General features: G+C 47.8%; 2 protein-coding genes across 2 annotated transcripts in view; one reads left to right on the forward strand and one right to left on the reverse strand.

Annotated features, from left to right (window-relative positions):
* Nucleotides 1-1,886: 1,886 nt before the first annotated feature.
* On the forward strand, nt 1,887-7,646 carry LOC144162119 (uncharacterized). The gene is made up of 6 exons (XM_077692609.1): nt 1,887-2,197; nt 4,800-4,852; nt 4,951-5,046; nt 6,221-6,268; nt 6,399-6,452; nt 7,420-7,646. Exons 1-6 carry the CDS (start codon nt 2,062-2,064, stop codon nt 7,573-7,575), a joined length of 543 nt encoding a protein of 180 aa, XP_077548735.1. The 5' UTR covers nt 1,887-2,061; the 3' UTR covers nt 7,576-7,646.
* A 3,633-nt stretch (nt 7,647-11,279) lies between these two features.
* Nucleotides 11,280-26,230, reverse strand: part of LOC144163214 (latrophilin Cirl-like) — a gene marked incomplete in the record, with an annotated part of 29,844 nt that continues 14,893 nt past the window's right edge. Inside the window, 9 exon segments of the mRNA XM_077694072.1 lie at nt 11,280-13,482; nt 15,828-15,894; nt 17,840-17,968; nt 19,758-19,926; nt 20,070-20,173; nt 21,212-21,620; nt 24,622-24,725; nt 25,273-25,434; nt 26,137-26,230. Coding sequence (XP_077550198.1) covers nt 12,485-13,482; nt 15,828-15,894; nt 17,840-17,968; nt 19,758-19,926; nt 20,070-20,173; nt 21,212-21,620; nt 24,622-24,725; nt 25,273-25,434; nt 26,137-26,230 — 2,236 coding nt within the window.

The following is a 26,230-nucleotide window of genomic DNA, read 5'->3' on the forward strand; positions in this document are numbered from 1 at the left end:
CTCCAGCCCGGCCGTGCTCCCGTCTCGTTCCTTCCAAGATAACACGCCAGAGGTTTGCTAAAGTCAATTTAAATTTACCACGTTCCACTGCTCCAAGTCGAGTACCTCGATGCTAGCGCTGCCATACGGTGGAGACGCGCGTGAATTGGGGCACCCTACTACAACGTTTATAGAACCACGTTGCCCTACTCCACCAGCGTTCCAAGCGGAACCTTTCGTTGCTGTTGCCGTTTGATTTTTTGAATTCCGCCAGGTAGCACGGGCAACAGGAGGCGACGGTTTTCTGCAGTTGATGTAGTATTTTATTTGAAATATAAAGCATCCGTAAATTTTAACAAGGAAGCGTTTTATTCCCGGATACACAAACATTTGGGTGACGTCATATCCGTCGCGTAAGTGACGCCAGTACAACGAAGCAAGGGTCTGTAAAGGGCGCACCCCTGCACACAATGTCTTCTTGCGGGGAAGCAACCTTTAGTACTCAAGAGTACGTTATACTCAGGGTTGTTCGTTTTCGGGTTTTATATTTTAACACGAAAGTGTTATATGCCGAGAAACACCTTGACATAACTGACGTCATATCCGTCACGAAAATGACGCCAGTACACCTTTGCCGAAGTGACCCGCCAGCAGGACGTCGCTCGCCAAGCACACCCACAAGACAGCCGCCGACCCGCAAACCACTCTCAGCTGCAGATTTCGCTGCGCATTTCACTTTCGTGTTTTACCGAAACCTATGACAAAGGAATCAACTACAGTTTTTTTTTTATAATAGAACACTGCAAATATCACTCATGTGTTGATTTTCTGCCTTATATTTAAGTAATGTCTTCTTCTTGTTCAACAATGTTGACAAGTATGAACATTAACACCGGACTTAGACGTTTTGATTTGGCTGTGAGCATGTAATACTATTGCGCAGCATCTGGTTTACTTTGGCCGGGTGGCTGAATCGAGCGACAGACAGACAGACAGACAGACCAAAATTTTCCCGTTCAAGTAACCCAAGAAAGACTATCGCCTTTCAGAGGACATGCCCTCCCCCTCTCTCTCTCTCTCTTCCTCCAGAGAGATGACGTCGCACACGTCCACGTGTGACTGGCGTTTTAAAGGGGTCCTGCAACACCCTCCGCTAACGTCATGGTGCACACCGTGTCGGACACAATGCAGTTGTAGTTATCTCTTCCCGCATGGTCTTCAACAGCTGAGGTGTTTAAGGTTTTAGTTCCATCGTATAGCGTTACCAGAAAAAAAAATACAAAAGAAAGACCGAGCGCACGTAAGCGTGCGCCTCGTGAGGAGCGCCTGGTGTCGGCCAGCTCGACCTCCGAGAACACTCTGCCCAGCTACAACAGGTGCACATTAGCCGCGCAGCAACCTGATTTATGGAAGCTGCGGCGTGCGCCAGTCAGCTTGCTGACGTAATTCGCGCCGTAAGGCGAACAAACGAAAGCGGAGAAAAAGAAGAACGCACGGTGTAGCAGAAAAGGAGCCGGTGGAAGTAATTCGCACCCAAAAAAGAAACGAAGCAACGAAAGCGAAGAAAGAGACGCAATTACGATGCAGCAGTAACGAAGTTGTTAATAAATATCACTAGGCTTTCGACTCAGCGGACTTAAGCGGACTAGTGTGCCCTGAAAAATTTTCTTATATCACACTAACTGCCTTATTTTTCTCGGTCTCGCCGCCCCAGTGACGTCACGAGAAGAGGAGAACACAAGTCCCGAAAAACTGGAAGCGAGGCAAAACAGTTTCCCGCTTATTCTAGGGGCCCGGCCCGTCTTCACAGAAGAATAATGGCTTGGCTTGACTTCACGTCATCTCGTTAGCGCGAAGCACGACGCATGCCGTGTGACTCGTGCCATGTCACACGCGCACGCGAAACGACTATTTAAACTCTGTATTCGCCGCCGCGCGCGGTTCTGTTTGTCGTTTCTTGTTCTGCGGCCGCCACAAAAAATAAACCTCGTCTAACACACCGCTTGGTAGGAACTCCGGAGAAGAGCCAAGGGGTGTAGAAGCGGCCACCAAAGGGTTCGACACCGAGAAATCATCGAAGCCATGCAGCGCATAATGCGACCGGCGATTACCTTATCTTCGTCTAGGACTCTCTCCGTGGCGTGGGCTCTGATATTCCTCTCCAGAATGGCTGCCGCCAATTCACCGGGTTGCACCAACCCGCCCTCTTGCATCTGGCGTGAGTACATATGCGCGTCTTTGAGATGGGTGCGGCCGGTGTGGGAGTCGTTTAAATTTGCCGCGGTATTCAGATAAATCGCAATATAATCCGCACGGGCCTGTACAGAGCAAGCTTTCGTTCACTTGCGATACTGATCTCAGGTTGGATAACGATGATTTTTATTTGATTTCATGGTTGGTTGTGGGTAAAATTTAAGTGCAATCCTGTCGGAAATAGCATCGATCCTGCCGTATCCAGTTACCGAGGTGACTAATTTAAAGGGACCCTGCAACACTGTTTTCAACTTTTTTTTTCTAAATCCTAAATGTTTGCAGAACGTAGTCAACCATCCGGTACTTAGATTAGGGGGTTGCAAAGTAAATCAGCCGAAATTAACTGCTCTGTGCCCATCAGATAACTTAGAAACTTTCTCAAAATATTTTTCTTTCTTTCCTGGTCTTTGCGTTCTTCTACCGCTGGAATTACGCCATTGCAATGGTGTAGCGGCTATTGGCCGGCTTTCCTTCGACTGCAGCAATGAACTCATTTGATAGCCACCTAAAAAAGAAAGCCGAAAGCCACAAAGCAAAGCAGAAACGGAAGGCGGATAGTTCTGCTGCGACGAGTAATACACGCAGCGCCGCTCAGTGCTGGTGATAACTGTAGCTTTCGCAGTGCTTCCAAACGTGAAGGAAAGAGTAAAAGCGCTTATCGAAAGTGTTGAAGAGTCCCTTTAAACCTTTTTTTTTCTCTTTCCGCGCCGCAAAACGGGTCCCAAACAGGCGGTTTTTCGTGAAGAATCCCTTCTTGAGCGAATTCCACGTGTAGACAGTACAACAGGTTGTTGAAAGAAACATTTCTTGCCCCCAACTTCTCCTCTCTGATATTTCATATTCGTTGTCAAGCTGGGCCGCTCCCCCCGGGGACTTACGGGCCGCCCTGTGGTCCCCGTTGGCTGCCGAATTTGGCTGCCAGATTAGACTTTCGTGGAAACCGAGGAAAGCTTTCAGAGAGACGTCCTGTTTCCAGGATGCCTTGAGTATGGGACGCGGCTACAGCCCATCCGAGCCGGCGCAGTTGATGTTCGAGGCCGTAGCTATAGCCTCGAAAGCTCATTAAAATAGCAAAAGGTGGTTCGGTGTGGGGGTTTAGATTATATTTGCCGCAGATTTGTGTTTGAGGGCCCCGGGTCTCAATAGAAGCGGCAAAGCGAAAAGATTGGGGCGGCAAACCGCGAAGCTGCCGGCCCCACCTACCTCTTCGCTCGGCGAAGTTTATGCCTGGTTATGTTTGGAGACTTGATAGTTTTTTGCGTGGTGTCGTCGTGGTAAGAACTGAGCTCGTCGTTCGTACGAGCTTAGTTCTTACCAGTGTCTCCTGTTTCGTTACTTTTGAGTAACAGTAGAAAACGTTCATTTGAGCCGCTGAAGTGGTTCCCTAGACCGGGAATTCGTGAGGTGAGCAGGGGGTCTTCGCTTTGGAGGCCGCTAGTTGCTGGATGTCCAGATGGTCGCTGGTCACCTGCAGGTTCTACCACAGCACAAAAGTGGAAAGAGAGGATCGGAGAGGAGGGAGCTTGGGGTTGTGCTCGCACTGCGTTATAACGTGGGGTAGAGTACCTGATTGTAACAGAACTGGCATACAGCGGAGTATGGAGTTGGAAACATTCGATGGAAGCGGGCTGGGTAAGGAAATATATTGGTTTGTATTCTGCTGAGTAGCGATTCGGAGAGTGCAGGGTGAGGGGGAGGAAAGTGTGGTCTGTCGGACCGGTAATACTGCGTTATGTCTTCAGATGGGCTCTTCTCGGAAGCCTGGCCGGAGAGGGCGCAGGCTTGCTGATGAGCAAAGTTGTTGCCCGTCAGTACGGAAGGACCAGGAGTCCAGATAGGGTTGACTTTCCGGCAAGGTTGTTCGTCTCAGTTGATTCCACGTGCTGACAGACTATATTTTCGGGCCGAAAGCTCTCCTATATCAGCCCGTCCCATATGAATGCTGCATCGCTTGTCCCATAGAAATGCGGCAACGCCAGTCACACCAATTGCTGTTAAAAAAAAAAAGCCGATGCAGGCTGTTCATGTATCGAGGAAGATCCTGATGGTTTGATCGACTCACGGGAAGGTGCCAGTGATGCGCTCGGAGGCAGGCGACGCCAAGAAGCAATAGTAAGGTGGCTAGAATGGTGATAATTGAGTGATCGCCTGTCATTCACGTGAGCGGCGGAGAGTAATGCATGATAATCATTTGAGGATTACTGATGAAGCTCTTCGGGCACTCGGTTATTCCCGCTTTTTGAAAGATTCGCGTGTCGGGGAACTTGTAACTCTCAATGCTGGCGTGCTTATGCACGCGCAGCGTGCATAAGCACGCCAGCATTGAGAGTTACACGCCAGCATTGAGTTACACGCCAGCACGCCAGAGAGTTACACGCCAGCACGCCAGCATTGAGAATTGCTTATGCACGCGCAGCGTGCATAAGCAATTGAGCAGTTAGCTTTGCAATCTTCAGCGCTTGGTTTGTTAACCCGCGATGCGATGCGATAAGGCTTTGAAGGGGGGGGAGGTAGGAGGAACCCGCCTATTAATGACACTAACAAACCTCGCTTTTTTTGCAACGCAGTGAACACTGTCGTCGAGGGTTGTTCCGACGACAGCTTCACGTTCAAGGATGTCGTAAGTGGTGCCAGTCCTCATTATCCCCGCTGTTCGGGCGCTGGTGCATTCTCGTTGTGCCCGCCGGGCGGCGCTAAAGTAGCGGCCCTGTTTCGCAGGCAGGCTGGGATCTGCTGAAGCGGGACTACTATGCCTGCCTTTACTCCCGAGTCCTCCAGGCGGACAGCCGTACCACCTGCCAGGACGATGCGTTGGTGAGTCTCGGAATGCGCGCTCGTTGCGAGTGCGACTGTGACCCTGATGTGACTATATCGCTTTTAACAAAGTACCGCTTATAGCCTGTATTCCCTTTCGAGGCAGGCATGCAGGCAACCGTGTGAGTGCGCCGTCACTGGTTACGTCGGGCTCCGCGGGATGGCGGTATTTGTCCGTGCTAAACGTGATTTATTGTGTTGGACGTACCAAACTCTACCCCACCGAACGCAAAGTAGTGCCTCGAGCCTAACGTGAGTGCGCTTAATAACATCTCTGTTGGCACCATCATTGAGAATCGGGTTGAATCGGAGCAGGCGGCGCACGCCACTGTCTTTTTTTTTCTTCGGCGTGCGGGCGCAATGGCACAAGCCGCGCCACAACCGCGTCCGTAGCGCAGCGGCCATGTCTGTGGCCGTTTCCAGTGTTGCCAAGCGAAGAAACTGACCGATAAACTTTTGAATGAATACCACCTATACTCGGTTGCAACTCAAGAACGGCACCACCTCATGTAGTGTATCACTCCGCCAAAGCGCCGGACCCGTGACGTCAGTGCGCGCGCGTTTTGAAAGGGGTTTGCTATGAATGCGTGATATCGTCTGCCTTGTCTCACGCAGTTTGTTTGTCGTCACTGGAGTCGTTTATAAGCATATTAAGTCCAAAAAATCACGGGAACGGCTCACGCCATGTTCAAAATATTCCGCCGCGCGGAGAAACATCCGGCTACGGTGATAAGGCACAACGGCAACTTCCATGCACATCAGGTGTAATGCAATCAAAAGATTTCTCTCTTTCCCGTTCTAGAGTTGTTCGACCGTTCGAATTATATCATTACAGCCGTGTAGCGGCTATTGGCCGGCCTTCCTTCAGTTGCAGCAGTGAACTCACCACCTTAACAAGAAAGCCTCAAAAGTAAAGCAGAAAAGGAAGGCGCATCTGCTGCGATGAGCAGGTCATGCAGTGCCGCTCCGTGCTGGCGCAGTGCTTCCAGACGTGAAGCAAACAGTGAAAGCGTTTATCAGAAGTGTTGCAGAGTCCCTTTAACGGCATGGGAGTCATACATGTACTCTAAAATTCATTCAATCACTCATTTGGTTTTTTTTTTTTTGTTTTCGTTCCTGCCTCTATTTCTCCCTCACTTTCGAAAAAGCTTCATTTATTTTGATCCGATTACAGCTAAGCCAAGTAGAAGACTGCAGGGCAGATGCCTACCACAAAATCAGGGTAAGTTCGGTTTAATCTTCCTATAGCAAGATTATCTGCCCTTGCAGGCATGTTTTTTTTTTTTTTTTTGCAACATATCTCATATTACTTTATTGCGTAAATGACCAATGTTTCTGTTTTGATTTTCCAGCCGGACGTAAAACTGAAACATCCAAATTTTGACAACTCGGTCCAGTTATTCAAGGTACGAGCCAACTTTCTCCTTTGTTGAAGGCAGCCTTCGATATTTTTTTTAAATTGTACCAGGAAGATAAGTGGCGCAGAAAACCAAGGTATTCAGGCATCATCATGTTCTTCCTATCACTCATGTATCTTAATAGGGGCATGAAACGGTCAGATTTTGAATTGGGAATAAAGATGAGTGTTTGCAAATATGTAAAATTTGGGCGCGTGTTTCAAAAGTAGAGAAATTGTGCGACCCCACAATGTTGTAGACTGTCACCATCCATTAGTAAATTGCAATAAACTTGGTACTGCCACTGTGATGGGTAACCAACCACAACTGGGACTGCACTTTGTAAACACCTTTCAATGAACCAGCTTGAATTCCTAGCCCAGCCTAGAGTGTGTGTGTCCTTAACGTTGCTCCCCATAGCTGTGAAGAATCGTTGCAGGTGTTATCAGCACATAACTTTTGCTCCACTGCTATCTATATACGTATGGTCATGAGCCCCTCTTCCTGCCATCAGCATTGCCTTCACTGTTTGCAGAAACGTTGCCAAAACAAGTGGCTGACTTTTATCACAGAATAAGATGCATGCATGATGTATACAGCGGAAATAAGAGTGGAATCATGAAACCCATGACAATAGCGTGTCATCTCCTCCTCACTAATGCACTAGTGAGGGGTGAATTGAAGAGGCTTGTGTGCTTGAAAATGCGTGCATACCTGAGATCACCTGTCACTTTATTATGCTGTAAGCGCTCGTTATGATAAAGTCCTCACGGCAGGCGTCGTTATAAGTGATACCCTTCGTTTTAAGTGGGCATGATTTGCCCTGAATGCCCTACAGTGGGGATTACGAAGCGCTTACAATAAGTGGCGATTCTGTTTAAGAAGGCTTATGTTATTACTCACGTATTTGAAGAGATTTAACCCTGAACTCTTCCCTCTTCTCTCATTTCCATTTTTCACTCCTTGTGGTGTGAAGACCTGCATGGCGAACACAGTGGGCAAATTCAGGGAGTCTGGCCTGTCTTCGCTGCGGGGATCCCGGAACATACTGCAGCAACCCTTGCAGCGGGCCATGCCTCTGCCGTACATTTCCAAGCCTAACATCACCCTCGAGTACACGCACTACGTGTGACGACAGCCTACGTGTCCTACCTGGACACCAGCTTTGCGAACGGTTTCAACGGCAAATAAAGAGACACTCGGTCTACCGTTCAAGACCTTGCCAGTGATTTGTGGTAATACACCTTCACGCAACAAATGTAGTGACATGTAGAACGAATTACACTAGCTGTGAATGATGGCCACCCGCCGCGTTGGCTCAGTGGCTAAGGCGTTGCGCTGTTGAGCACGAGGACGCGGGTTCGGTTCCCGGCCGCAGCGGCCGCTTTTCTGATGGAGGCGAAAAGCAAAAACGCTTGTTTGTAAGAGATTTCGGCGCATGTTAAAGATCCCCAAGTGGTCAAAATTAACCCGGAGCCCTCCACTACGGCGCACCTCATCGCCTGCGTTGCATCGGCACGTTAAACCCTACAATCAAATCAAATCAATCAGTTTGGCCCTAAACGAGAATACTGAGAATACTGAATGAAATGTACACGAATATACCGTATTTACTCGATTCTAAGCACCCTTTTTTTTCCAAGATCGCGATGCCAAGGTCAGTGGGGGGGGGGGGGGGGGTGCTTAGATTCAAAAAACATAATATGACCCCTCCCTCCACATACAAGCACTTTTAGCAGCAGCAGCTAGAGGAGACAGGCGCAAGGAATAATGTTACAGCAAACATTAAAAAAGTAGGCACAGGCAGTGAATGGAACACACTCTCAATACCACTTGAGTGTGTAGCACCACTTGAGTCGCTGCTCTCGGTATCCGTCTTTTCTTCAGTCAAATATTTCTTTTAAATGACTCAAGTGCAGGGAAAGGCTCAAAAACAGAGCGAGAAAGCGCGGTTGCCAGCCTGAGCCGTATAAATATATCGCCTGGGCATGGCGCGCTTCCTCGCAAAAAAGGGGGTGCTTAGATTCACACGCAAACTTTTTTTTAAAATTTTTTTTCTGAATGTATGGGGGGGTGCTGCTTAGAAGTGCGAAAATGCGGTATACAGCGTTCGGTGATCAAATGAGGTCAAGGAACACATTTGCATTAGCTTCCAGACCGAATCAGTAGCCTTGACAACAGCGGTCTATCACTAGACAAGGCAGTTTAATTATAAACTGTACATCGCTGTGTTTAAAACCTACCAGTAAGTCAATATTTTTTCCAGCATGTTGTCTTTATACAGAAAAGAAAGCAAACAACACCTTCGCGAAGCGCTGCCATGCTTTCATCTACACAAACATGGACTTGTTGTTTACTTGTCTCGGCTTGTGATGTACATGTCACCTAAAACAAAGTTACACTTTCTTGTTTCAAAAGTAAACTCGCTGTGTTTCGTAAAAAATAAAAAGCTTGAAAACATTATGGGAGCATTTACATGGTTATTTTGCAATTCTGCAAATTTTCCAGTCGTCACTGCTAAATTATCAAATGACATTTACTTTGCCACATACCAAACCATATACCGCACAACCAAACTGAATGTCACTTTTGCTTTGAATGACATTAGATTTGCTGTGTGACAGGGGTATAAGATGGCATCTACACGTTTTAAATGCAGAGCATTTCTTTAACTCACGATGTCACCCGGCGTTGGCGTGCCTCGGCGTCCGCAACAGCCGTTCCAAGTGCGCCCTCTCCCCCACTCCTCCTCTCCCGCATCACGCTACCCTCCTCGCTCTCAACAACAGGTCCGCACCCCTCCCCCTACACTATATAAAAAAATAATACTTACCGGCGCCTGGTTTCAATCCCACGACCCTGCGGGCGGAACGCAAGGTACATGGTGCTCTACCCACTGCGCCACAAAGCCGACACAGAATGGAAGGCTACGAACGTGCCTTATATCCTTGACTCATTCAAACTACGTCAAGAAGCTGCTGATACAACGCATTCACTACCTGTGGGCGGTACGCGAGGTACATGGTGCTCTTCCCACTGCGCCACAAAACCGACACAGTATGAAAGGCTACGAACGCGCCTCATATCCTTGACTCATTCAAACTACGTCAAGAAGCTGCTGATACAACGCATTCACTACCACCAACTCCCCAAACACTAAACGTTAATGCAATACACCCACCCCCTATGCGACGCATTTACTCGAGTCCCCTTGCGCTGCTGAGCACGAGGTCGCGGGTTCGATTCCCGGCCGCGGCGGCCGCTTTTCTGATGGAGGCGAAAAGCAAAAACGCCCGTGTGTACGAGATTTCGGCGCACGTTAAAGATCCCCAGGTGGTCAAAATTAATCCGGAGCCCTCCACTACGGCGCGCCTCATCACCTGCGTTGCGTCGGCGCGTTAAACCCCACAATCAATCAAATCAATACTCGAGTCCCCCCTCGATGGGAGATGGGTTTGCCTTTTTTTCTCAGTTTTATCCCTTACACTTACATCTATCGGCTGCATGAAACATTCATAACAGGATGTCTTTTGCAAGCCAATATGGAACAACCGCTATAAGATAAACATGTACTTAGTGAAGGATCGCTCAGTACACAAACTCGATCTGCTCACAACAAAGCAGATGTTGGTTTGAAAGCACGCACAAGGTAATTCAAGAAAAGGGGACAGCACACTAAATGTGTAAACTGTGTGTACTTATAACCGCAGAGACAGTGGGGTGCAGAAACATCACACGCACACGTGGTTGTGTGCCCAGCTTTTACCAGGCATCTCTTGTCTTATCATGTGCATTTTGGTGAACTATGTGCAAGATTCTCTGGCAACGGCGACAGTGAGCTGGGGATGCAGAACTCATAGACCGCAAAAACATTTTACAATATTGTTATGTGGTGGCAGAACAGATGACACGAACCATGGTTGATGATGAAACCACGTATTTAAAAGAGGAGATGGTCTATTTACGAGCGGTCGTAACGGAGCCTGCCTGGCTACGCCCCGCACATGGCTTCTCCTTCCTCGGTGATGTGTGAGCGTAGCACTACATGACATTGTTTACTTCTTCTTCTCATGGCAATACCGTATTTTCACACGTATAACCCGCACCAAAAATGCGAACATTTCAGCGGCAAAGTAGGGGCTTTTCTTTTAGCGCAGCTTCGCGGCAATTCGCGTTGTGCCGTGAAGCTCCTGCTCAGTAACAATGACTAAGCCTTCTATGGCAGCGATTGCACAAAACATACAAGGACAAGGAAGAAAAAACCAGGACTCTAACAACTCTAACAACCCAAGCACTCTAACAACTGAATTTTATTAGTGAATTGTGACTTTCACCTTGCAGTCAGTGTATTCTACTTGATAAATATACGCTTTTTCTGTCCATATAGTATTTGATGTGTTGCTTGAACAGTAGCTTTGGTGCAGCCTTTCCTGTGTCAAATGTGCGGAAAATACGCAAGGATTTTTTTTCTTTTCCGGCGGGCTGAAAGTGAGCGTGCGGATTACATGCAGGGGCGGGTTATACACGCGAAAATACGGTGTATTTCAGCCCGCCACAGTGTTTGGGGGCTAAATAGTAACGAATAATTTTTCAGACTTTTTGCAAGATTTGAAACGTTTTTTTTATTTGGCACACTTCTGTACAACAAGTGCTAGAAAGGTAACAGTCCTCTCGACCTTGTCCAGACCATCATGCCGCGAGTGGAATGACCGTGTTTCTTTTTTGATCCACGACATTCCGGCACCCGCAGGTCAAGAACTCCGAACCCTTAAATTAATAACAGTCTTCCGTCCGTGGCAGTCTTGATTGGCTCAAAACCACTCTCTCCGTAGTGAGACGTACTGTCTCTCTTATTAACTTAGGCGATGAAAATGGGATCACAGAATAGCTGCAGCAGTTGTGCACACTCGTACGAGATAACGACTTCAATTGATATTCTAAGGCATAGCCTGCAGCCAAGTTGCTAGTGTGCTTTTAATCTGAGATGGTTACAGGAATGTATCGATGGGGTGCTATCAAAAAAAAAGGAAGAAAGAAAGTAACACCTCGAACTTATGACAATGCAGAGTGAACAGCACCGTCTGTGCCGAGCTTTCTTCCTTTTCCCTGCACTTTTCTCCCAGCGGTTTCCTTCAAAACCAATCCTGTTTAGCATAGATATTACCTGGAAACTTGCCTTCCTGACATGCCATGAGCTAGCCATGCAGAAATTCGAAATGGCAGCGAGAAAATAGAGTAGGTGCAGCCGATGTTTTCGGTCCATTACACTATGTACAGCACTGGCGGTGATTTGGTGATGCTTTGCTTGTAGCCGCGGGTGACTTACGAAACTGCGAAAATAGCTCTCACTTGGCTTATTTACAAGAGACACTGACACAGGGATTTGCAGGCAGCGCTGCACACGTCTGGATTTGCTTGCGATCTTCTTCCAGAGAAAAAAATAAAATAAAATAAGAAACAACACAGAAACAAGGACGTCTTAAATACAGGCGCGAAGAAGAGTCTAGATTTACATTGTACTCACAGCGTAAAAATGTACAAAGCCGTCGTCAACCCGACCTGGCTTCACAGCGAAAAGCACCGCTAAGTCTCTCGTCTTTGCTTCTTAAATTAAAACGGAGTTTGAGAGGGATGCCCCAAGCTCTTCCCCCCGATCACGGGCGCCAGGCGAAAAGGAAAAAGGCCGCACCATTTTGCTCTAGCCAGCGGACTAGCACTTCCTCTTCCTCCACACTCTGTGTTCGACGACTAGATGCTTAGGATTCACAGAACCGTCTACCTTCTTCCTCTTCTTCTTCTACCTTCCTTTCTCCAAGAAACAAAAAGTCTCTTCATGGACGGGACGAACCGGGGACCCTCCGCTGACCGCGGGCTGGGTCTGTTCTCCAGTGCCAACAATCCCATTTTAAGTACACGATTGCTTTAAAGTCCTAGGCGGTGAGAGTCTCTGAAGTGGAACACGCAATCGCACCGCACGCTCACAACACGTTTGTCCGCACACGCGGCTTGTTCATGCACGCACGCAGACCGCGCTCTCTGGGTTAGCAGTAGGTGCTGAGGTTGTACCGCTGCTGCTGATGCGGCAGCACCTGTTGCTGCTGCAACCTCGGGTCCGACGGCTGCGTCGCCGCCGCATCCGGCCGGATCCTGCTGACCACTTTCTCACCGTCCAACACCGCCATCACCACGGGGCTTTCCACGGGGCAGTGCAACAAGTCCGGCAGCGTCGGTGTGCCCCAGCAGCACTCGTCGCCGTCCGCGACCATGCCGGAGTCCGAGGAGAAGTTTGTCTGCGCGTCGCCTAGCCTCTGTGCCAGGGCGGCTTCGTACAGCAGCTTGGGCGAGTACGGTGGCCCGTTGTACGCGTGCTCGTGCTTTCGCCGGCCCGACCCGTAGTGGAGGTGGTGCCACTGCTCCGTGCCGTACCGCGGCACCGCCTCCGGCGACGGCGTCGAGTAGTCCCTGGCGAAGCCCTGCATGACGTGGGCGAGCGGGGTGGCCGGGTACTTGCCGGGCAGCAGGGGCGTGACGAGCAGGGGCCGCTGGTCGTAGCCGTAGCTGGACGAGGAGTGCTGGCTGAGGTCCGAGAGGTCGCCGTAGAAGGCCTCGGACTGCGGGGGCGCGGGCGGCGGGGGAACGTCGGCGGACAGCCGGTCCACCGAGGAGGCATCACCGTCGATGGACTCATAGATGTGGTCAGCAAACGCGCTGTATACGCTCGACGAATCCGAGTAGTGTCCCTGCCTCCGGCTGTGAGCCCAAGTCCGGTGATGGGGCCCGTTGGGGACCGCTGGGCCGCCCTTGGGGTGGCTCGGGGTGCGCTGGACCTTGTTGGCTGGCTGCTGCACGGGCGAGTCTTCAGGGCTGTTGATGGCGCTGATGTTGTTGCTGGCCGAGCTGCGGTGGAGCGTGCCGCCCGACGCGGCCACCTGGCTCAGGGCGTTGATGTTGTTCTGGCCCTGCTCCAGCATCCGGTTAGCATCGGGAGAACCGAGTACTATGGTGCGGTTGTTGCTGACCCTGTCCATAGATTGGTGACCTGCGGGAACAGAAGGGAGGCGTGAGCACGGGGTTGGCGGCGTTGCGTGCACCAAAGGTGAAAATGTAGAGAAAACGCGAGGACGAGACAGACAGACTACAAGACAATAAAAGGCTGGTTCTGTCAGATTTCTGTTTTATCCTGGGGGCTTCGAAGCTGTTTTTCTTTTTTTTCTAATTAATCCACCTAGAGAAAGTTACCTGGCTGGTAAAAGTACAAAAAAATAAAGCTGCGTAAGGTGAAACATGGCTATATATATACGCTAAATTTGTCTCCATACTGCTTTCCTCTGTGCATCTCATACAGCCACTGCACTGTCCATTGGCACATGCAACAGCCGCTAAGCCTAGCGAGCTCTTTCTCCATCCCACCGTCCTTTCTATTTATCTCCCTCCTCCCCGAACAACTTTTGACTGAGGTGCCACCTACCCAAGAGGCAGGTCTGTTTCCACTTCTATTTTTCCTTAAAGCAACACACACACACACTAGCATGATTGTAATTCCTGGGTTTTGCCTAGCAATGCTCTTTTTCACTTGTGCAGCACTTTTTTGTGTGTAAGCCTGATAGACACACTTCACATTACGACAAGGCAATACTGCCTTGGAATCATTTTTCTTGCTTTTGTGGCATTCTTTCACATGACCTTGAATGGAGGCATCAGTCTGATGCAATGACATACGAAATTTTACGAGGGGGGTACGAATGGGGTGGGGGACTAGTTCGCACGGATCGATCTGTTCACTTTTATACAGATTTATACTGATCACATTCATACAGATTTTGTTTGGCTTTCTGACGTTGTTCTGCATGGTTTCCTCTTTGTTAAATATAGCATGCCTAACATGAATACATCAATTCAAGCCTTACGTGCTCCGCACATAAGCACGAACTTTGCTTTTGCCACTCCGTTTCTTGTAACATTTGGTGTACTCCAAGGAAGCATACTGGTGCCGCCATTTTTCCTTTTGAAGTGCTTGAAGTTATTTATTTGACCACAAAGCAGTGTGTGTGCATACAAAGGAATTACAAACAGAATGGCAACAAGGCAATGTGGCATGAAAAATTGGGAGAAAGCTGCACAGATGCAGCTTGACTAAGCCCCACCTTCCAAGTAATATCTATAAAATCCTCAATTATCTACTTATTTAAGTCTTCACTGATTACTGCATAGTTACTGATCACAATATTACTGCAAAGTTGCTGATTAGTGTCAATTCACTCACTGAAATGATTGCTAGGAACTTTGTGATGACCACACAAGGCATCAAAGTTACCTCGGCATGCAGTTTATAAAATTACACCTTAACAAGAGTAAAGCAATGCAACTTCCACATGACAGTCAAATCATAAACGTACACTTATTTATAGAACAGCACTCTCTTAGTGGCAGTTAATTATACAAGTGTGCTAGGTCTAACATAACTAACTTTTGATAGATGTGTTGACAAATTAACTAGTAAACGCCCACTGCATGGACATCTGTTTGCACTACAATTTCCTTTGCATTCACTTCGTGGTTAGATTATCTTTGCTAAGTGGCGCTTTCCCATCCCAAATCAGAGAACGCTAATGCTTTCCATGGTCCAAGTTAGATCAAGCTTACAATGGTTACAGCAGTGGCCCAAGACTGCACTAGACACTCCATCCTATCCAGCCACAGTTATTGCCGCAAGAAGGCAAGTTTGCATGGCTCAGAACAGCCCAAAAAGTCTGTGTGCGCCTTTCTTGAACCTACACTTACAATGATTCCTTCATTCCAAAAACTAACTCTATCCGGAACTACATTTCTGCCCTCAGCGATTTCACCGAAGATGCCTAAAGTCCCATTCACACTTGCGACTTAGAGCGACTAAAATCAACAAAAGCGGCGCGATTTCTGTTGTTCTTGTTGTCACCCAGCATTGCTTTCATCGTGCAACAAGAGCGATTGGTCTCGACCAATTTTTGTCACCGCCGTCATGCCGCCACTCTCGGTGTGGAAGAAGCAGGCGAGAGTTCCTGACGTCATATCCTGCCATAGCACCCGAGGACTGTGCAATGTCAAAACCGGAACTCCTGTAAAGTCTAGTTTCGATTTCGAGCAAGAGCAAGTAACAATGAACGCAAAAATATGTCATCCTCGTCGCGAGCAAGTGTGAGCACCGAGGGTCGCTCCAGTCACATCGCTCTCTTTTGTCGCTCCAGTCACATTGCTCACTTTTGTTGCTCCAGTTGAAAGTGTGAACGGGCTTTCAAGCCTCCATAACTCCTGTATTGAGCACTGTCCACTTGTGTTTACTATTCCCTCAAGCCTTGAAAGTATTTGTGCAATTGAAAGAGCTGCCACAAAAACATCCCACGTTACCTGGTATGGTGAACTTTGGGGTAACCGTAGAATTTTTGTCCTGTGAGTTCCATGACTGCTGGACAACCTGAAAGACATGGCACGGATCATGTGACAACCGCTTGCAACAGCGCTGCATATTAGTACCTACGGGGCATTAGAGGTTAGTAGCGCAATTGTCTGCTTTATAAACGGTCATACTTTGATGTTGCGTTAAAACTAGATAAAGTGAGCACAAAGCTTTGATTTTTATTCCAATGCACCAGCACCAGCAAAAAACAAAAATAAAAGTGCAGCTAAGCAGAACTGAAAGTATTATGCAGAGTACCACACTGGCTATTTCAATTCACATTCAAAAGCACACACAGATTAGCGCCACTTGGTAGTGAAACAACACTGAAGCTGTTATCACTGAAATCGCAAACAAGACTACATTTTTTGTTTTAGAGACAAGAAAACCAGCAAATCAGGCTGAGCAAGTTCAGCTTACGCAACTTTTTTTTGAATACTTGGCTTTATAATAACATAAATGCTGTGTATGTACACCCCTCGTCAAAATTTTATAGGTCAATCGTAAGCCTTCTCGACCACAAAGAATTCAAAGAATAAGCTTTACCTTTCAATGTGACAAAAATAGGTTATGACAGTAAGAAAGAAAGATATTTTCTCCAGGTTTCCGACTAAAAACGTTTCAGTCTCGCTCGGGACATAAGCTTGCACATTGAATTTTTTGCGGCCTACACATTGAAATGGCTTGGCATAGAAAATTTTGACAGAGACTGTACTTTAAGAAGGGCGTAATCATGCCAATGACACTGCTTGCACGGACACTGTTGCGCTGATTTAGGATCTCTCACAAAGATTATACTTTGAAAACAAAGTTAAAGTGCACTCTTTGAATGAAAATTCAATGAGAGTATAACCTTAGCTCTGATGCACTAATGCCACAAGCTTGAGTAAACTTTGCGAGTGCTGCATGAAATGAATCAGTGACAATACAGAAGGAGATAAGAATTATGAATACATATTTCAAATTGCTCTAGATTATTGAACAAGTACACTTGTAGCTTTTGCTACAAGGCATGAGGTGCAGCTTTCATATGTATTATCAACTGCAAATGTTTACAACCCACTGGAACCAGGTGCAAAAACTGCTGGGAGGTTCCTCTTTTAACACGCAAAGAAGTTGTCTACACTCCCAAAACTTATTTTAAGCCACCAGAAAGTGCATCCACAATTTTCAAACTGATTCCCATGTGTCACGAATTTTCACAGTTAAGGGCTTATATTGGGGCTGCTAAATTTTTGGTACCGTGCACAGCCAATTAATACCAATTAGTAGTGGCCGAGCCAAGCATTCTTGCTAATGCAGCTAATACTTTCAATCAAAATTTTTCAATTTTTTGCAAATGTCAGTCTCACGGTTCTCCTGCACCCAAAAGCTCAGCGTCGTCTTTCATGTGGAAAAAAAATTGAACTAAGCACTGGGATGCTGTAAATTTAAGTACCAGCTGATGTTATTAATGGTTCCCACTTTTGGCTGATTGCGATTCACTTAATATTAACTCCAGAAAGTTGTGACTTGTTTGTAACTAAATGACAAATTTTTTACAGGCCTTTTTATCTATCTTTGGCCAATCGCCTTCAGTAGATACACGCTACTTTAAAGATATATTAGGCTCACCGTAACACACCCAACTGTGTCATACATCAGAACAGTTTGCAAAAATGTAACACGTCCAAATTCTGCAACTCCGGACCTTTCGGTTACGCCACAAAAAAACGATTCACCACCACCACCACCACACCAACAAGCGCACAGCAGCTCCTACCAAGCAAATTCGCCAGCAAGCAAGACAAGGCAGCAGGCAGGGCTACAAACACGGGAAGCAATGCGGGGGAGAGAAGCAGCAGTCGAAGGGGGTTGAACGAAACGTAAAGTGCGTGTGCATAAAGTGGTGCAATAAAAGTGCCGGTGCTATACCTGGCGCAATAGAGGATACAGAGGGGGGTAGTATGGGGGGGGTACCCACACTGAGCTGAGCGGCAGTGCCATTGGACAGCACGTGGGGAGGGGGTGCGTCTTCGTTCCCGGAAGAGCCACGCACGCACTCGGGCAGCCAGGGCACGTTTTTCAACAGGCGCCGCACTTCCTCCTGCACCTGTGGTGGCGGGCGTTGCGTCAGGGCGACTCGTTTAGTGCGCTACAGATACACTAATGTTAAAACAGACAAAAATGCGGTTGATCCCTCTTTCATAAGAATCGGTAAAACACGAAAGTGAGATGTGCCTTCACAGGATCAGTTGAATGCTCATTCTGCATCGATATGAACTTGCACATCGCTGTTTATATTTCGTCGGTACGGCGTGGTCAGACTTATCAACATTAGACACTGGATTTCACGCGCCGGAGCACTGCGTAAACCGGAATGAAACCACACGCGCTCACAAACCATGCGAACGAAACCGAACGGGTTGCCAGCGAATCGTTTGGTGAACTCACGGTTCGCTGCAGCGAAAGAGCATGATTTGCGGGGCCGTCTTGTGCGTGCGCAAATGTTCGAGCGCTGCGTTCCTGCTCCGTGGAATGTACGGCAGATGATTGCGTTGCGACAAGCTCAGCTGGCGCCAACTGTTGGCGCTCATTAGCATTTTTATGCAGTACTTCGCTTTACCTCTCTTAGACGGCAGCACCATTGAAATGAAGAAGGTTGTAGGAAAGATATATGACGCGTTCATACAGCTGCTTCTGTTTCAGCTCGTACCATAGTCGGTAAAGCGCCTGGCACCTCCCGTTGCAGCGATGGAGCGCCCGGATCGAATCCTGGCGCAGCCGCGTTTTTCTGGCGATGTCATTTCCGTGATGGATATGATGTCAGTCAGATCTTTGTGGATCCCGACATAAAACACCTTCGTGTTAAACGAACGTGATTTACACCTAAAACGTTGCCATACGGCTATGAAAGAATGCTGACACAGTAAAAGTGCGGTAAGCTGGGTGCGTTAGCACAGTGACACCTTAGAAAAGGACAAGGACATAGGAAGAGAACAAATTTAGCCGTGTTTCTTTCACTTCCCTTCTCAGTGTCCTGTTTTGCGCTGTAGCCAAGGATCTTACACAGTTTCTCGGAAAACTTCGCAGCTGAAGAAGAATTCATCGTGGTCTGTCCTTGTTAAGAGAAACTCGGAGGAAACAGGAAGATTTGCTCAACTCGTTATGGGTTTCTCCCAGCAAGCGTCGCTTGCACTAAATCCGTAACAAATTACAGTGGGTTCAGCTTATGTTATGGGAGAAAAATGTGTTGGAGAGGATGGGATCCATGGTGCTGAGAATTTATGTGGGCCATAAGGATGAACCTGCCCATGCTACAAATGTACGACAGCACTCTTGTCAATGTGAGAAAAATAAAAGTGGATGAAATAAACAGGATGTTAAGCGCAGCGCAGTGCACAATTAAGTGTGTCAAGTGCTGGCCAGTGAGGATCGCTCAGGTGGCATGTGTGAAAGCTGCCTTGCAGAGCGCGAGACTATGCACCACTGAAGTTTGCAGTAATTCGTTTTCCTTTTTTTCTTGTGGGTTTCTGCCACAATGCCAAGTGTTGCATTTGAAGTCATGCTTTAACAGTAAGCTCAGTAGTTTGCCTTCACCTTGAATGGTTTTAACTTATCACTCCCGCGCAATTAGAACAACTAACTATGCTCTCTGAGTTGGCACAAAAGGCATTAACAGCATTTGAACAATTACTGTATTTTCTTTATCCATGAGACTCAAGGGGGAGAAGTTCGAATCATAGTTTTCACATTAAAACTTTGACACTTCTTTTTCAAGTCTTTTTTGACTTAACCGAGGACGGAAGGGGTGCTCAGAACTCAGACATTTAGTTTCAAGAAAATACGGCTACGGGAAATAATACGAGAAATAGATGTTACGGAAGAGATCGAATACTCACCACTTCATTCTTCCAGCAGCAGAAGAAGAGCACGTACGCCCCCTGGAGGCTGTTGAAAGTGCAGAACAAGTACGCAAACGTGGCCGTGTACTTGACGACGTAGAGGATGCCGGAGCCCCAGGCCAGGGTCATGATTGCCACGAGGAAAACAGCCCACCAGATGTCACTTCTGAAATGAAACGAACACCGGGGTTTTCAACCGTGGATAGACTGTGGAAGTTAGCGAGTTTGTACACCACGCACAACGCTTATTTTCACAGATCAAGTCACTCAGAAAGCGGGCGTGGAAAGATGGGGATGAAAACGACCTACCTAACTCTCCTGAGCTTGGCCTCCTCTTTACACTTGACAGCGGTGGTGATGCTCCCTTGGTGGCACAGGACGCAAGCCGAGATGCAGAGGAAGATGATGCAGCCCTGGAAGAGGCAAGGCAAACCCAAATTAGGACAGGAATGTGGGAATTGCAGAACAAGCATTCACCTCAAAATCTGCTTGACGAAAGCTATTGGGTGATATATATGTCGAGGAACCCAAGCTAAGTGCTTTCCATTCCCGAAAGCGAGGGTTCGCACTGCTCTTAAAGGGCTGGGAAGACAAAATTCTTACATCATTGTTTAATTTCAAAGAATTAACTTTTGGTGAATCACTGTACTCCAAAAGATGTTTTTTTAAGATGTGAAACATGCAAGAAGTGAAAAACATTCAAACTTCACACTACACAATGGCAGTAGTGATGTAAAAAGGGCAATGCAGTAGAACCTCGTTAATACAAATAAAAAAACGTGAGGGAGAAATGTACGATTCAGGAAAACGTACTATCCGGTAACAAACGTACTACGAGGAATTTCTAGTGTTCACAATTGAGAGTGCACTAACAGGGAAATTGTATCAACTGCGAATGTGCCAACGGGGTACTACTGCAAAACCAGAGTTGCTGGTGGTGTGCTAACTACATGTAAGCATTCAGAGCTTTTGTCAGAGTGACATTTGGGGGTTTTAAAATCTCGCCATTCAAAGACGAGGAAGTACCCACTAAAACTGGCACAAAGGGCAGCTGGTTGAAGATGACGAGGTGAACAATCTTCACCCCAGCCTGGGATCAAATAAAACTAGAGGCACCCCTAGTAGCGCAGAGTTATGTTTTTGGGTGGTGGCTTTGATCGGCGGCCACTGCTTGCACTAGCAAGAGTTGGGTCATCATTAGAACTCAGTGGGAAAGCGGTAAAGAGAAAGTGAGAAAGTCGCCCTTGCAGCATTTATTTGCTTGAAGTTTGCGATAAAATTGGGCATTGTTGTTATCAGGACAAAGCAGTCTTTTGAATGGACTAATTTCATATTTTGTCTTCTTGGCCCTTTTATTGTGATGAGTAATCTGAGCCAGGAAAGTGTCTTTCAGGAAGCACACCGTATTCGTCGCTAAGACTAAAGATTCAGGAAGAGCTTTGGAGCCTTACAAAGACGACACCGACGCAGGGGCCGACGAAGCTGAAGATGAAGTAGTTCCGTGACTCGAGCCAGCAGTAGCTGGCTGTGCCAAAGCTGTATGGGTCGATGATAGCCGCGACGGAGACTACGACGGCCGGCGCGATGTACGCCAGGCTGCAGAACCACCAGAGGCGGGAGGAACGGCCGTGCGCGGAGGAAGAGTCCATGGAAGAGTCCATGAGCAGCGCGTAGATCTGGAATCCCTCGAGGAACATCCAGGCGAAGGCGACCAGGAGGAAGTAGTGCAGCAGTCCGGCCACCACCCCACACAGCACGGGAAGGTGCGTCTGGCTGATGCCCCCGAGGAAGACCAGCTCGGACACCAGCAGGCAGAGGGACAGGTTGCGGTGGATCCACAGGCGGTCGCTCTTCTTGAAGCTGCACCGGAAAGCAGGGGGGAGAGCGCTTGTAACTTGCGCTTGGATACTGGCCTTTATGGTAATCATCATCGTCATCGTCAATAGCGGCGGGCAGATGTAGAGAACATAAGGTATTTTATGGTAAAGTACACTACTCCTAATTTGTTTTGGGTACTACTACTACCGTATTTACTCGCGTAATGAACGCACTTTTTTTTTAGGCAAAACTTAAGCAAAGTTAGGGGTGCGTTTATTACGCGGGGTATATTTTCAGAAACATTTTTCGGGATGATCAAAAAAGGCAGTATTCCTAAAAAAAATGCGTTAGACAACCTACCTTTTGCAGGAAATATACGCGTACACAATTTGCACACCGACACCGTTTTATTGCACGTCAATCATCGTTTCTGGACGCTCACTCTTCGTCTGAGTCGCTGGACCCGTCGTCCAGGTCGCTGGCCGCTTCCGCGTCTTGCTCCCACAACTGGTCGTCCTCGCTGCCGTCCAGTGCGTTTGCGATGCCGGTCTTCTTGAAGCTCTTGGAGATCAAGTCGGCTGGCAGCGAACGCCAAGCCTCCAAAATCCACGAGCACACAAGCTCGACGGATGGCCTCTTAACCTTGCCGGTCGGCGTCAAAGCGTGCCCTCCCCCGGCCATCCAGTCAGTGTACAAGCGCCGCACACCGTCCTTAAAGGGCTTGTTGACGCAGACATCAAGGGGCTGCAGCACCGAAGTGAGGCCACCCGGAATGACGGCGATCTCGGTGCGCAGCTCCTTCAGTTCCCGGCGTACGTTTTCGCACAGGTGGCCGCGAAAACTGTCGAGCACAAGCAGAGACGGGAGAAGCAGGGCGCCAGGTCGCCGTCCCCAGACTGTGCGGACCCAATCAACCATTAGGTCCGCCGACATCCAGCCCTTCTCTTGGGCTCGTACGTGTATGCCGGCTGGAAGGTTGGCCTTCGGCAGAGTTTTTCTTTTAAAGATAACGTACGGAGGCAACTTCCTTCCGTCTGCCGTAATGGCCAGCATTACGGTAAAACGCTGTTTCTCAGCGCCTGTCGTCTTGACGAGCACGCTGCGTGCTCCTTTTTCATTCACCGTCCTGCTCATGGGCATGTCGAAGTTGATGGGAGTCTGGTCGGCGTTCCCGATTTGTGACAGAAGGAACTGTCGGTCCCGCCGCAGACGTATCACGAACCCGTGAAAGTCCACAACTTTCTGCTCGTAGCAAGGAGGCAGTCGCTGGCAGAGCGAGGTGCGCCTCCTCAAACACAGTCCGTTGCGCCGCATGAAGCGGGTTGTCCACCCATTGCTCGCTTTGAAAGCGGTGGACGCGATGACGTGCTTCCTGGCTGTGGCTCGCGCTTGCGTACGGATCATTTCGTGAGAAACGACACAGCCTTCCTTTCTCAGGTCCCGGACGTATTGTAGCACTTCCTCTTCCACATCAGGAAACTTTCCGGTCTTCGGTCCCCTGAAGGCACGACGATCCCGATTCGTAGTGCGCAGCTTGTCCTCTTGCTTACGCCAGTAACGCACGCGGACTTCCTCAATTCCGAAGTGCCTACCGGCAGCACGATTACCGTGCTTCAGGGCGTACTCCACCGCCTGTAACTTAAACCCGGCCGTGTAACTGACGTTTCGGCCCATCGCCCACGGTAGAATGCAACACAGGGATAGAAACAAGCAGAAACCCAAGCAGAGAAACGAGCAAACGGATAACAGAAAAAAGTAGGGCTAGAACATCGTCGCTTTGATTGGCTGTCCCACTGACACCGCGGTGGGGAGCGTTCATTTTCCTTCCGACAGATGGCTCTCAGTTACATGCACTATCATCATCAGCCGAAGTGAGTGAAGTGGGAAAGCTTGTTGACGGGACTGCAGGGGATCGAAGTTGGCGGTGCGTTTATTACGCGGGAGAAAAAAAAAATCCAAATTTTGGCGAGTAAAGTTGGGGGTGCGTTCATTATGCGAGTGCGTTCATTACGCGAGTAAATACGGTATTTACAAGCGAGTGCAACTCAAGTGCTCACGTAAACTTTTGCACTGAGTACTACTTTGTGTTCTTAATTACTGGCAGCCATGGGTACGTAATGGGGATAATTGACAACTGGTGAACCCATCTGGGTAAATAGTGTGGCGACCATGAGATGGAACGAGAAGTAGAGAAAGGCCATTAACACAGTGGAAGGATGAAACAAGAAAATTCAGAGGTGAAGAGCGGACCAGGGCATTGCAAGACAGGATGGTTGCGTGATCATGGGAAAGGCCTTCGTCCTGCAGTGGGCACAGACGGGCTGACGATGACGACTACGACGACGATGATAATGATGATGACAACGACTATGCTTACGAGCACGTGCTGGTAACACGTGCACTCGGTGCTACTTTTCACAACTGAGCACTGTTATATTGTGTGCTGTGTGCTGCTTTTTATGTGCAAATATACGCATAACTTTTAGGATGCTCTTAGGAATTAGAAAATTTTGAACTCGTGACCTGTGGGCTATGCAATCGAACATCGTCAATTCGAACTCGAAGGGACCCGAAAATTTGCTTGAATTAAAAGAAGTTCCAATTAATGAAAGCTATTTAAATGCACATAACTTGGCCGGGACCACAGCATCAGTTTGAATAAACCAAACGTTTGTATTGAGTTCGAATTAACGAGGTTCAACTGCATAATGGCACTCCACATGGGAATGACACTTTGAATGAGGAGGTGTTTTCGAAATTTTTTTTAAATAAAATTTCTGTAAGGTGAGGTATTATTACAAATGAGTAAAGAAGGAAATGGGTTTGGCACGTGTACAGTTACGCAGGTGCTTAATTAAGTCATCATGGAGTTGCAGCAGAACATGATAGTTGTGAAATACAGCTGATAACTATCAAAGGATCAGACTCACAACCTCAAGGAGAAGACATAAGAGTGCTTGACGCCTTTATCGCTGTCGTCAAAATTTCGCTTTTCGCTATTCCAATCGATCTGCCCTTAGGCAGGTTACTTTATGCCCCCTACCTCAGAATGTGCAGCAGTACGATGGTCACCAAGAGAAACAGGGCCCCCAGGACACAGCCGACAGTGGTGATAACCTTCAGTGTCGTGGGATTTGTACTGTACGCCTGCAAGGAAACGCAGAAATAAAAATGTCACATCATTCACCACCAGCATTCTGCGATTTGTTCCTACAACAAAAATGTTCCTCGGAGCACTTAAGTCTCCTGATGTGCTTCAAAGGCTAAAGCATTACGACTTCCCCTGAATTATTTACTTTTACCTCGTATTTGAGTCTCTCTCATCACTTTCAACTCTTTGTCTTTTGGCGAGAATTACTTCAACAGGCAGACAGGTGGCTGGCGTGTGCCTGTTTTACTCACATTCAGCATTCACCTTATATGTTGTCACGCCATGTTTACACGATATCACGTCATGTCAGTGCTGCACACACAACGCTAACTCTTGTTCCCACAATGGCAACTTTCTGGGTTCGATTCCAATACTACAAAACGGTGTCTTTAACTCTTTACACCGGCAGCCATTTTCTGCACCGGACAACGGCAATGCCATTTTTTTTTTCAGAATGGGGCACTTAAAGCTTTTTCCTTAAAAATGTAACTTTTTTTTTACCGATGCAAGTTGAATGCTCTGTTTAAGACAACCCAATCTCACCTGAAGTGGTTGCACTTCCATGAGAACTGCAAAGTTTGTCAGGTGATCGCAGGCGCAGGTGGTGTGTGACGCATTGTAGTAGTGGACCCAGCAGCCCTCTGTAGACCACGTCTGCATGTCGTAGTTCCAGAAGACGCACTGCGGATTGCTGACATTGTTTTCCTGCAAGGGGCAATGTCAGAAAGAAACATGTAAGCTTGGCAAACCATTAAGTCACAGATTTTTGGGCAACAGAGGAAACATTTTGCATGTTATGACAACTGTCACTAGTCAAACTGCTCATCAAACAATAGAGCCTTGCCACAGCCTTTATCAACCATTCTAAACCAGTAGCAATCATGAGCCCATCTATAGTGTTGGAGTGGCTCTCAATTTCTTTTCCTTTCCACAAAGTAGCAACATATGCCCTTGCTCTTAGATACAGAGAAAATCATTACCACCATTACCACAGCTCCTGGATGCCCACAGCGTGACAAAGACTTTCTCCGTAACTTTCACCGAGCCTTTCCCTGCAGTAGCCGAAGCCAAATCCACTTTTCACCTCTAAATTTTTCCATAAATTCCCTCAATCCAAAGTTCTGCCTTCCTTGGCTTCTATTTACATTTTTGGTAGCCGCACCATTATCAATAATGTCGTATTTTTGTTTGCACTCAGCATACACGCCTCAATAAATGATGTTTATTTTTAACTTAATTTCAGTGAATTTTTTTTTTAATTTCAGTGTGCGAGCTAATCAATAATATATTCTTTCTGTCCTCAAAAACAACCCCTCGCATCTTTCAACCCATCGCTGTGTTAAAGGCAGAGATGCAGCAGCATAAGAAAGCTGCCGTGGAAAGCACAGTGCCTCTACACTGTCTCACCTGCAAGTGCTTCAGGGTGACGGTGATAGGCTGTGGAAGATGGCTGTTGCGATGGCGGCCTACGGAAGCGGCTACCACCCTCGAATTCACGACG

The sequence above is a fragment of the Haemaphysalis longicornis genome, unplaced genomic scaffold, assembly GCF_048455015.1.
Source record: "Haemaphysalis longicornis isolate Haplotype H1 unplaced genomic scaffold, Haemaphysalis longicornis Haplotype H1 scaffold_12, whole genome shotgun sequence".
Lineage (NCBI taxonomy): Eukaryota > Metazoa > Arthropoda > Arachnida > Ixodida > Ixodidae > Haemaphysalis > Haemaphysalis longicornis.